At 48.8% G+C, this 13,261-nt stretch overlaps 1 protein-coding gene across 4 annotated transcripts in view; it reads right to left on the bottom strand.

The window, feature by feature from the left end:
• Window positions 1-1,415: 1,415 nt before the first annotated feature.
• The window catches only part of LOC134993401 (ecto-ADP-ribosyltransferase 5-like), a 157,771-nt gene continuing 145,925 nt past the window's right edge, over window positions 1,416-13,261 (bottom strand). For all 4 annotated transcript variants that reach the window (XM_063950873.1, XM_063950871.1, XM_063950872.1 and 1 more), the window contains 2 exons: window positions 3,776-3,808; window positions 1,416-1,665 (listed from right to left, as the gene is read on the bottom strand). In XM_063950873.1, coding sequence (XP_063806943.1) covers window positions 1,574-1,665; window positions 3,776-3,808 — 125 coding nt within the window. In that variant the 3' untranslated portion in view covers window positions 1,416-1,573. The remainder of the gene's footprint in view (window positions 1,666-3,775; window positions 3,809-13,261) is intronic.

Below are 13,261 nucleotides of genomic sequence, written 5' to 3' on the forward strand. Positions count from 1 at the left end.
TGCTTCTGTGCTACGATGCTACTGTGACCTGCTGCTTCTGTGCTACGATGCTACTGTGACCTGCTGCTTCTGTGCTACGATGCTACTGAGACCTGCTGCTTCTGTGCTACGATGCTACTGTGACCTGCTGCTTCTGTGCTACGATGCTACTGTGACCTGCTGCTACTGTGCTACATTGCTACTGTGACCTGCTGCTTCTGTGCTACGATGCTACTGTGACCTGCTGCTTCTGTGCTACGATGCTACTGTGACCTGCTGCTTCTGTGCTACGATGCTACTGTGACCTGCTACTTCTGTGCTACATTGCTACTGTGACCTGCTGCTTCTGTGCTACATTGCTACTGTGACCTGCTGCTTCTGTGCTACGATGCTACTGTGACCTGCTGCTTCTGTGCTACATTGCTACTGTGACCTGCTGCTTCTGTGCTCCACTGCTACTGTGACCTGCTGCTTCTGTGCTACGATGCTGTGACCTGCTGCTTCTGTGCTACGATGCTGTGACCTGCTGCTTCTGTGCTACGATGCTGTGTCCTTCTGCTTCTGTGCTACGATGCTGTGGCCTGCTGCTTCTGTGCTACAATGCTACTGTGACCTGCTGCTTCTGTGCTCCGCTGCTACTGTGACCTGCTACTTCTGTGCTACATTGCTACTGTGACCTGCTGCTTCTGTGCTACATTGCTACTGTGACCTGCTGCTTCTGTGCTACATTGCTACTGTGACCTGCTGCTTCTGTGCTACGATGCTACTGTGACCTGCTGCTTCTGTGCTACATTGCTACTGTGACCTGCTGCTTCTGTGCTCCACTGCTACTGTGACCTGCTGCTTCTGTGCTACGATGCTGTGACCTGCTGCTTCTGTGCTACGATGCTGTGACCTGCTGCTTCTGTGCTACGATGCTGTGCCCTTCTGCTTCTGTGCTACGATGCTGTGACCTGCTGCTTCTGTGCTACAATGCTACTGTGACCTGCTGCTTCTGTGCTACGATGCTACTGTGACCTGCTGCTTCTGTGATAAGATGCTACTGTGCTCCGCTGCTACTGTGCTCTGCTTCTACTGTGATCCGTTGCTACTGTGAGCCAACTCCAGATTTGAAATGCAGCCAGTTCTGTCTCTGTATGGTTGTCTGCTCCAGATTCCTTCCCTGTGCTGCTGCCATGGTCCTAGCATGCCGTGGTCATGCCTAGGGACGCCACCTGATGTCCTGCGGCCTTCTCCCGGGACCAGCAACCGAAGCCCGGAATGGTAAGCTGTGGGGGCTGCAGGGAGCGCAGCCCTGATTCCAGAGAATTATTGCTGCAAAAACTTTATTATTCTAATTTAAGTAACATTTTGTGTCAGTTTGTCATTCTTTCTTTGTGCTGTAATCTTAGTAACATTTATCTTATAATATGCGGAATATTTACTCTCACTACAACTGTGAGGAAGATGAGGAAATACGTTCCCACAAATGAGCTTTATTTAGAAAATGTCATTATGTATAGGCAGATGGAAGATGTCTCCTCTCGGTGGATTACTGCTGCGGGACCTCCACTGCGATGCAGCCACCTACATCTCTATCCAGCTGGAACCACAGTTATAGATTCAGTGTCATGAAACTGACAGCAATACCCAAACCAACCAGCAGGGGCACCGTCACTGCTTCACTGAACCTTCCTGGTATTGGAGCTGCAAAATAGAATTTATATAAAAAAAATACATATAATCTACAGGGAAATCAGCAGACGGGAAACGCTGAATATATAGTTAGGGTCAGAGACTTTAGTACAAATAAACTCCTGGCGTATCTATAATGGTTACAGTGTGTGCGGTGCTGCTCGATTTACCCCCGCAGCTACCGCCATCTGAAGATTGATGTAGCCATTGTAGCCTATGGGCTATACATGGCAATTGTAGCCGACAGAAGGTTCTCCTGGAACCCTCCCCAGAAGGGGCCTTTGTGCTTGTGTGGTCTTAGCTGACCACGCACGCACAGACTCCCCGGCAGTTGGCACAGCACATTGCAGGGACGGGCGCCTTTAGTAGCTCCTGTCCCTGCCTGTAGCTGCTTGATACATTCAGGGGATTGGATCACACATTGCAATGTGATCCTGGGCGATACATTTTTTATTCATTATTATTCATTTTTTTTATTATATAAAAACACATATTAATAATGAATTATTCATAATTCATTATTAATTAATAATAATTAATTAAATAATTAATTAATTATTATTATTATTATTATTATTATTATTATTATTATTATTATTATTATTGCTAATATGCCCCTCAGAATACTGGTACTGAAAATGCATAAAATTGCTGCCAGTGGTACCAGTCTGCCCGCTGCTCTTGTTGTCTTATCACATTCCCTTGTTTCATTTACAGGAGTCTGTCTGCCAGCTGTCTGCATATGGAACTAGCTGCGCCATTAGATTGTCAGTTCCTGTAACAGCATAGTCCTTATCCAATCGGGGTGTGGTCAATACAACACTGGAATCCCGACACAGCTCGGAATACCGACGCTGGGATCCCGACATGGATTATAATGCCGCCACTCAGGAGAGGTAAGCCGCAGGAGGAGGGGGGGTGGTAGGTTCAGGCTGCGGGGGAAGCAGCGGCGTCACAAGGCGGGTGTGGGGGGTGACACCAAATGACACCTGGAGGGGGGGTGACACCAAATGTCAGCTCCTCCGCAGTGACAGGAGTCTCCTACAGCTCCTGGCTCCTGTCATAGAAGAGAAGCCGACAGTGACGATTCCGGGATCCCCGCGAAGCCACGCTCCCTAAGTGTAAGACCACGCCCCCTTTTTTGCCGCGATCACGGCAGGAGATCAGGGGTGTGCACCTGGTGTCACCACACCCGGTGACTCCTCTGGGGGGGAGGGTTAAACTGCGGGAGTGGGGGGGGTTAGGTTTAGGCTGTGGGGAAGGAGGATTCCCAGCCCTGGGATGCAGCAGTCAGTATTTTGACTGCCGGCATCACAAACGCCGGGATTTCATATGTAACCCATCCATTCCTCTACATCAGTATGATTACTATTAAAATTAACGTACATTATTTATAGACAGGGGCGTGTCCATGTGCCGGTGTTATCAGCTGAGACGCTATGAGCTACGGATGAGTACAATGCAGTAACACAGGGTGAGATTATACTCTGAGCGTCCCGGCAGGATGGGAAGAGTGGCCTCTGGCAATGTGCCTGGGAAGCCAAGGCCGGCTATCGGAATCATGGGAACGCTACAGCAGAGCGCTCAGGGCGCTGGACGAGAGGTTGTCCTGGATGTGGTGATTGGTTTACTATACATAGTGCACGACACATGTAGCAAGCGATAATGGGGGTCATTCCGAGTTGATCGCTCGCTAGCAGTTTTTAGCAGCTGTGCAAACGCTATGCCGCCGCTCACTGGGAGTGTATTTTAGCTTAGCAGAAGTGCGAATGAAAGGATCGCACAGCGGCTACAAAATAATATTTTTGTGTAGTTTCAGAGTAGCTTCAGACCTACTCAGCGCTTGCGATCACTTCAGACTGTTCAGTTCCTGTTTTGACGTCACAAACACGCCCTGCGTTCGCCCAGCCACGCCTGCGTTTTTCCGAACACTCCCTGAAAACGGTCAGTTGACACCCTGAAACGCCCAATTCATGTCAATCACTCTGCGGCCAGCAGTGCGACTAAAAAGCTTCGCTAGATTAGTACGTCGCGCGTGCGCTAGCGAACATCTCGGAATGACCCCCTATAGCAGAGGATCCAGTGACAGTGACAGTATTGTAAGGAGATAGCAGCTGCTCACCTGCGTTATATGTGCAGCTCGGTCTCTTTATACCTGGAAGTAGAAAGGAGACACAGTCACTCAGGATAATTATACAGAGTCTGCGGCTGCTCTTCCTGCAGTGACAGACAATGGGGCTCCTTCAGATGTGGATGGAGGTGCTATCTAGCTTCCATGGAAGCAGCAGTGACAGTGCTGTATGGTGATGCAGCAGGAGGCGTCTATTATGCGCAGACACCACCTGCTGTGGTAGTGATCCCACCCACATCCTAGAACGCAGCATTGGATCACTCACACACCATCAGATGGCTTGCAGCACCCATGGGGACGCGCAAGCGGCCTGTCGCAGAGACCAGGGAATCTCTGTCCAACAATGAAGATCCCTGGCCTCTTCCCTCCCCTCCTCCCGGTCACCACTGACTGATCCAGGCTTCCTCTCTTCCTGGTTTGTGCCTGCCTCTCTGTCTGACAGACTGTTACTGCGGCTGTTCAGAGGAGGAGAGGACACAGGAGGAAGGCACAGCCTGCACACAGTCTTATTTACTGTCAGTTACTGAGTCTGTCACTAGTCTGTGTGGTTTTATTTTTTCATGTGGGGGCCTATGTGTGTGTTTTTCTCCTGTGTGGGCCTATGTGTGTGTTATTCTCCTGTGGGGGCCTATTTGTGTGTTTTTCTTCTGTGGGACCTATTTGTGTGGTTTTCTTCTGTGGGGGCCTATGTCTGTGTTTTTCTCCCGTGTGGGCCTATGTGTGTGTTTTTCTCCTGTGGGGGCCTATTTGTGTGTTTTTCTTCTGTGGGACCTATTTGTGTGGTTTTCTTCTGTGGGGGCCTATGTCTGTATTTTTCTTCTGTGGGGGCCTATCTGTGTGTTTTTCTCCTTGTTTTACTCCTGTGGGGGCTTATTTGTGTGTTTTTCTCATGTGGGGGGCCTATGTGTGGGCTTTTAGCAAGTAGGGGTCTATATTAGTGATGAGCGCCTGAAATTTTTCGGGTTTTGTGTTTTGGTTTTGGGTTCGGTTCCGCGGCCGTGTTTTGGGTTCGACCGCGTTTTGGCAAAACCTCACCGAATTTTTTTTGTCGGATTCGGGTGTGTTTTGGATTCGGGTGTTTTTTTCAAAAAACCCTAAAAAACAGCTTAAATAATAGAATTTGGGGGTCATTTTGATCCCATATTATTATTAACCTCAAAAACCATAATTTCCACTCATTTTCAGTCTATTCTGAATACCTCACACCTCACAATATTATTTTTAGTCCTAAAATTTGCACCGAGGTCGCTGGATGACTAAGCTAAGCGACCCTAGTGGCCGACACAAACACCTGGCCCATCTAGGAGTGGCACTGCAGTGTCACGCAGGATGTCCCTTCCAAAAAACCCTCCCCAAACAGCACATGACGCAAAGAAAAAAAGAGGCGCAATGAGGTAGCTGTGTGAGTAAGATTAGCGACCCTAGTGGCCGACACAAACACCGGGCCCATTTAGGAGTGGCACTGCAGTGTCACGCAGGATGTCCCTTCCAAAAAACCCTCCCCAAACAGCACATGACGCAAAGAAAAAAAGAGGCGCAATGAGGTAGCTGTGTGAGTAAGATTAGCGACCCTAGTGGCCAACACAAACACCGGGCCCATCTAGGAGTGGCACTGCAGTGTCACGCAGGATGGCCCTTCCAAAAAACCCTCACCAAACAGCACATGACGCAAAGAAAAAAAGAGGCGCAATGAGGTAGCTGTGTGAGTAAGATTAGCGACCCTAGTGGCCGACACAAACACCGGGCCCATCTAGGAGTGGCACTGCAGTGTCACGTAGGATGTCCCTTCCAAAAAACCCTCCCCAAACAGCACATGACGCAAAGAAAAAAAGAGGCGCAATGAGGTAGCTGTGTGAGTAAGATTAGCGACCGTAGTGGCCGACACAAACACCGGGCCCATTTAGGAGTGGCACTGCAGTGTCACGCAGGATGTCCCTTCCAAAAAACCCTCCCCAAACAGCACATGACGCAAAGAAAAAAAGAGGCGCAATGAGGTAGCTGTGTGAGTAAGATTAGCGACCCTAGTGGCCGACACAAACACCGGGCCCATCTAGGAGTGGCACTGCAGTGTCACGCAGGATGGCCCTTCCAAAAAACCCTCCCCAAACAGCACATGACGCAAAGAAAAAAAGAGGCGCAATGAGGTAGCTGACTGTGTGAGTAAGATAAGCGACCCTAGTGGCCGACACAAACACCGGGCCCATTTAGGAGTGGCACTGCAGTGTCACGCAGGATGTCCCTTCCAAAAAACCCTCCCCAAACAGCACATGACGCAAAGAAAAAAAGAGGCGCAATGAGGTAGCTGTGTGAGTAAGATTAGCGACCCTAGTGGCCGACACAAACACCGGGCCCATCTAGGAGTGGCACTGCAGTGTCACGCAGGATGGCCCTTCCAAAAAACCCTCCCCAAACAGCACATGACGCAAAGAAAAAAAGAGGCGCAATGAGGTAGCTGACTGTGTGAGTAAGATAAGCGACCCTAGTGGCCGACACAAACACCGGGCCCATTTAGGAGTGGCACTGCAGTGTCACGCAGGATGTCCCTTCCAAAAAACCCTCCCCAAACAGCACATGACGCAAAGAAAAATAAAAGAAAAAAGAGGTGCAAGATGGAATTGTCCTTGGGCCCTCCCACCCACCCTTATGTTGTATAAACAAAACAGGACATGCACCCTTTAACCAACCCATCATTTCAGTGACAGGGTCTGCCACACGACTGTGACTGATATGACGGGTTGGTTTGGACCCCCCCCAAAAAAGATGCAATTAATCTCTCCTTGCACAAACTGGCTCTACAGAGGCAAGATGTCCACCTCATCATCATCCTCCGATATATCACCGTGTACATCCCCCTCCTCACAGATTATCAATTCGTCCCCACTGGAATCCACCATCTCAGCTCCCTGTGTACTTTGTGGAGGCAATTGCTGCTGGTCAATGTCTCCGCGGAGGAATTGATTATAATTCATTTTAATGAACATCATCTTCTCCACATTTTCTGGATGTAACCTCGTACGCCGATTGCTGACAAGGTGAGCGGCGGCACTAAACACTCTTTCGGAGTACACACTTGTGGGAGGGCAACTTAGGTAGAATAAAGCCAGTTTGTGCAAGGGCCTCCAAATTGCCTCTTTTTCCTGCCAGTATAAGTATGGACTGTGTGACGTGCCTACTTGGATGCGGTCACTCATATAATCCTCCACCATTCTTTCAATGGTGAGAGAATCATATGCAGTGACAGTAGACGACATGTCCGTAATCGTTGTCAGGTCCTTCTGTCCGGACCAGATGTCAGCATCAGCAGTCGCTCCAGACTGCCCTGCATCACCGCCAGCGGGTGGGCTCGGAATTCTGAGCCTTTTCCTCGCACCCCCAGTTGCGGGAGAATGTGAAGGAGGAGATGTTGACAGGTCGCGTTCCGCTTGACTTGACAATTTTCTCACCAGCAGGTCTTTCAACCCCAGCAGACTTGTGTCTGCCGGAAAGAGAGATCCAAGGTAGGCTTTAAATCTAGGATCGAGCATGGTGGCCAAAATGTAGTGCTCTGATTTCAACAGATTGACCACCCGTGAATCCTTGTTAAGCGAATTAAGGGCTCCATCCACAAGTCCCACATGCCTAGCGGAATCGCTCCGTGTTAGCTCCTCCTTCAATGTCTCCAGCTTCTTCTGCAAAAGCCTGATGAGGGGAATGACCTGACTCAGGCTGGCAGTGTCTGAACTGACTTCACGTGTGGCAAAGGGCAGCAGAACCTTGCACAACGTTGAAATCATTCTCCACTGCGCTTGAGACAGGTGCATTCCACCTCCTATATCGTGCTTAATTGTATAGGCTTGAATGGCCTTTTGCTGCTCCTCCAACCTCTGAAGCATATAGAGGGTTGAATTCCACCTCGTTACCACTTCTTGCTTCAGATGATGGCAGGGCAGGTTCAGTAGTTTTTGGTGGTGCTCCAGTCTTCTGTACGTGGTGCCTGTACGCCGAAAGTGTCCCGCAATTCTTCTGGCCACCGACAGCATCTCTTGCACGCCCCTGTCGTTTTTTAAATAATTCTGCACCACCAAATTCAAGGTATGTGCAAAACATGGGACGTGCTGGAATTTGCCCATATTTAATGCACACACAATATTGCTGGCGTTGTCCGATGCCACAAATCCACAGGAGAGTCCAATTGGGGTAAGCCATTCCGCGATGATCTTCCTCAGTTGCCGTAAGAGGTTTTCAGCTGTGTGCGTATTCTGGAAAGCGGTGATACAAAGCGTAGCCTGCCTAGGAAAGAGTTGGCGTTTGCGAGATGCTGCTACTGGTGCCGCCGCTGCTGTTCTTGCGGCGGGAGTCCATACATCTACCCAGTGGGCTGTCACAGTCATATAGTCCTGACCCTGCCCTGCTCCACTTGTCCACATGTCCGTGGTTAAGTGGACATTGGGTACAGCTGCATTTTTTAGGACACTGGTGACTCTTTTTCTGAGGTCTGTGTACATTTTCGGTATCGCCTGCCTAGAGAAATGGAACCTAGATGGTATTTGGTACCGGGGACACAGTACCTCCAACAAGTCTCTAGTTGGCTCTGCAGTAATGATGGATACCGGAACCACGTTTCTCACCACCCAGGATGCCAAGGCCTCAGTTATCCGCTTTGCAGTAGGATGACTGCTGTGATATTTCATCTTCCTCGCAAAGGACTGTTGGACAGTCAATTGCTTGGTGGAAGTAGTAAAAGTGGTCTTACGACTTCCCCTCTGGGATGACCATCGACTCCCAGCAGCAACAACAGCAGCGCCAGCAGCAGTAGGCGTTACACGCAAGGATGCATCGGAGGAATCCCAGGCAGGAGAGGAATCGTCAGAATTGCCAGTGACATGGCCTGCAGGACTATTGGCATTCCTGGGGAAGGAGGAAATTGACACTGAGGGAGTTGGTGGGGTGGTTTGCGTGAGCTTGGTTACAAGAGGAAGGGATTTACTGGTCAGTGGACTGCTTCCGCTGTCACCCAAAGTTTTTGAACTTGTCACTGACTTATTATGAATGCGCTGCAGGTGACGTATAAGGGAGGATGTTCCGAGGTGGTTAACGTCCTTACCCCTACTTATTACAGCTTGACAAAGGGAACACACGGCTTGACACCTGTTGTCCGCATTTCTGTTGAAATACCTCCACACCGAAGAGCTGATTTTTTTGGTATTTTCACCAGGCATGTCAACGGCCATATTCCTCCCACGGACAACAGGTGTCTCCCCGGGTGCCTGACTTAAACAAACCACCTCACCATCAGAATCCTCCTGGTCAATTTCCTCCCCCGCGCCAGCAACACCCATATCCTCCTCATCCTGGTGTACTTCAACACTGACATCTTCAATCTGACTATCAGGAACTGGACTGCGGGTGCTCCTTCCAGCACTTGCAGGGGGCGTGCAAATGGTGGAAGGCGCATGCTCTTCACGTCCAGTGTTTGTTGGGAAGGTCAGGCATCGCAACCGACACAATTGGACTCTCCTTGTGGATTTGGGATTTCGAAGAACGCACAGTTCTTTGCGGTGCTACTGCTTTTGCCAGCTTCAGTCTTTTCATTTTTCTAGCGAGAGGCTGAGTGCCTCCATCCTCATGTGAAGCTGAACCACTAGCCATGAACATAGGCCAGGGCCTCAGCCGTTCCTTGCCACTCCGTGTGGTAAATGGCATATTGGCAAGTTTACGCTTCTCCTCCGACAATTTTATTTTAGGTTTTGGAGTCCTTTTTTTACTGATATTTGGTGTTTTGGATTTGACATGCTCTGTACTATGACATTGGGCATCGGCCTTGGCAGACGACGTTGCTGGCATTTCATCGTCTCGGCCATGACTAGTGGCAGCAGCTTCAGCACGAGGTGGAAGTGGATCTTGATCTTTCCCTAATTTTGGAACCTCAACATTTTTGTTCTCCATATTTTAATAGGCACAACTAAAAGGCACCTCAGGTAAACAATGGAGATGGATGGATACTAGTATACAATTATGGACGGACTGCCGAGTGCCGACACAGAGGTAGCTACAGCCGTGAACTACCGTACTGTACTGTGTCTGCTGCTAATATAGACTGGTTGATAAAGAGATGTAGTAGTATGTATGTATAAAGAAGAAAGAAAAAATAACCTCGGGTAGGTGGTATACAATTATGGACGGACTGCCGAGTGCCGACACAGAGGTAGCTACAGCCGTGGACTACCGTACTGTACTGTGTCTGCTGCTAATATAGACTGGTTGATAAAGAGATGTAGTAGTATGTATGTATAAAGAAGAAAGAAAAAAAAACCACGGGTAGGTGGTATACAATTATGGACGGACTGCCGAGTGCCGACACAGAGGTAGCTACAGCCGTGGACTACCGTACTGTACTGTGTCTGCTGCTAATATAGACTGGTTGATAAAGAGATGTAGTAGTATGTATGTATAAAGAAGAAAGAAAAAAAAACCACGGGTAGGTGGTATACAATTATGGACGGACTGCCGAGTGCCGACACAGAGGTAGCTACAGCCGTGGACTACCGTACTGTACTGTGTCTGCTGCTAATATAGACTGGTTGATAAAGAGATGTAGTAGTATGTATGTATAAAGAAGAAAGAAAAAAAAACCACGGGTAGGTGGTATACAATTATGGATGGACTGCCGAGTGCCGACACAGAGGTAGCTACAGCCGTGGACTACCGTACTGTACTGTGTCTGCTGCTAATATAGACTGGTTGATAAAGAGATGTAGTAGTATGTATGTATAAAGAAGAAAGAAAAAAAAACCACGGGTAGGTGGTATACAATTATGGATGGACTGCCGAGTGCCGACACAGAGGTAGCTACAGCCGTGAACTACCGTACTGTGTCTGCTGCTAGTATAGACTGGATGATAAATAATGATATAAAAAATATATATATATCACTACTGCAGCTGGACAGGTATATATTATATAATGACGGACCTGCTGGACACTGTCTGTCAGCAGAATGAGTTTTTTATAGAATAAAAAAAAAAACACCACACAAGTGAAGTCACACGACGAGTGTTTAACTTTTTCAGGCAATCACAATATAGTATACTACTAACTATACTGGTGGTCAGTGTGGTCAGGTCACTGGTCAGTCACACTGGCAGTGGCACTCCTGCAGCAAAAGTGTGCACTGTTTAATTTTAATATAATATGTACTCCTGGCTCCTGCTATAACCTATAACTGGCACTGCAGTGCTCCCCAGTCTCCCCCACAATTATAAGCTGTGTGAGCTGAGCACAGTCAGATATATATACATAGATGATGCAGCACACTGGGCTGAGCAGTGCACACAGATATGGTATGTGACTGAGTCACTGTGTGTATCGTTTTTTTCAGGCAGAGAACGGATATATTAAATAAAACTGCACTGTCTGGTGGTCACTGTGGTCAGTCACTAGTAAACTCTGCACTCTCTACACTTCTACAGTACTCCTAAGCTCCAGTAAATCAGGTCAATCTCTCTCTCTCTCTTCTAATCTAAATGGAGAGGACGCCAGCCACGTCCTCTCCCTATCAATCTCAATGCACGTGTGAAAATGGCGGTGACGCGCGGCTCCTTATATAGAATCCGAGTCTCGCGAGAATCCGACAGCGTCATGATGACGTTCGGGCGCGCTCGGGTTAACCGAGCAAGGCGGGAGGATCCGAGTCTGCTCGGACCCGTGAAAAAAACCATGAAGTTCGGGCGGGTTCGGATTCAGAGAAACCGAACCCGCTCATCTCTAGTCTATATGTGTGTTTGTATCCTGTGGGGGCCCTATGTGTGTGTTTTTCTCATGTTGAGGCCTATGTGTGTATTTTCTCATGTGGTGGCCCATGTGTCTGTTTTTCTCATGTGGGGGCCAACGTGTGTGTATTTTTCATGTGGGGGCCCATGTGTGTGTTATTTTCATGTGGGGGCCTATTTGTGTGTATTGCTCATTTGTGAGCCTATGTGTGTGTTTTTCTCCTATTAGGCTCTATGTGTGTGTTTTTCTCCTGTGTGCTTTTATCATGTGGGGGCCTATGTGTGTGTATTTCTCATGTGGGGACATCTGTGTGTGTTTTTCTCTTGTGGGGCCTTATGTGCATGTTTTTCTTCATGTGGGGGCCTATGTGTGTGTGTTTTTCATGTGGTGGCCTGTGCGTGCGTGTGCGTGTTTTTTTTATGTGAAACCTATGTGTTTTATTATTTTCCTATGGGGCAAATGTGTGAGTTCTTGAACTCTCTGTGTCAATGGGGGGCCCTTTCAAGATTTTCAAAGTTCTACAGTAGTTACGCCCCTGTCTCCAGGCACCCAGTGTATAAACAGCTCCCTGAAGCCCGCAGACACTTGCCTTCTCCTGTGTCTTCTGACTGCGGATACTTCTCTGTACTGCGGATACTCCTCTATACTTCTCTATACTACGGATACCATTTTACATGCTGGTGCAAGTTCAAGCTAAAGGCAACCTTACACTGCACAATCCAGCAGCCCACCACACAGAGTTCACACTGTGGATGCTTCACCAGAAACCACCTCAGACAACGTTTTTTCCAGGGCCAAAAGGAGTGAAATATTTATTACCATAATAGATAAGGAGACAAACAATGCCATGAAAATAAAACTTGACACTGACGCCAAGTGTAACCTCCTTCACGTGACCTCCTTCAGCGCACAAACCTCAAAGCACCTATTGACTGTGAATCTAATTGCTTACAGTGGCCAGGTGATCAAGACCATAGGTGTGTCCACATTGTAGGCCACAAATATCCCGCTGCAGCTTCATATAGTGGACAGTAATGTCAGAGCGCTCCTAGGTTTGCTGGACACCATAAAACTCGTGTTAATAACGTTAAGTGCTGATGTGCATGTCCTTCATCAGGATGTCCAGAGTTATTAGACTTTGCTGATCTATTCAGTTTTATAATCATTGGGAAACTCCCGGTCACCTATCACATGCTGTTTCTTCCACAGTATGTGCTCCAAGAAGTGCGCCTCCTGCTATGAAGGACAAAGGAAGTTCATTCACATGACAGCGCCGTGATCCCGAATGCTGGGATCCCAAACGTAAGTATGCCAGGACTGCTGGGAGGTAAGCCATGGGGGAAGGGGGGGTAGGTTAGGCTGCAGGGGGAGGGTTTGAGTTAGGCTGCGTGGGGGGGGGGGGGGAAGGGTTAAGCTGCGGGGGGTGGTAGGGTTAGGCACAACCAAGGAGCGTTATGGTTAGGCTGCATGGAAGGGAAGGTTAGTTTTAGGGGAGGGGGATTAGGGTTGGGCTGCGGGGAAGGGGGTTAGGATGCGGGGTGGTGTGGGTGGAGGGTTAGGCTGCGGGGTGGGAAGGGTTAGGCTACGAGGAGGGGGGATAGCGTTAGGCTGCAGGGTGGGGAGGGTTAGGGTTAGGCTGCGGGGAGGGGGGGTTAGGGTTAGACACCACTAGGGAGGGTTAGGGTTAAACTGCGGAGAGGGGGGTTAGCGTTAGGCTGCGGTGTGGTG

This window comes from Pseudophryne corroboree, chromosome 2 (assembly GCF_028390025.1).
Source record: "Pseudophryne corroboree isolate aPseCor3 chromosome 2, aPseCor3.hap2, whole genome shotgun sequence".
Classification (NCBI taxonomy): domain Eukaryota; kingdom Metazoa; phylum Chordata; class Amphibia; order Anura; family Myobatrachidae; genus Pseudophryne; species Pseudophryne corroboree.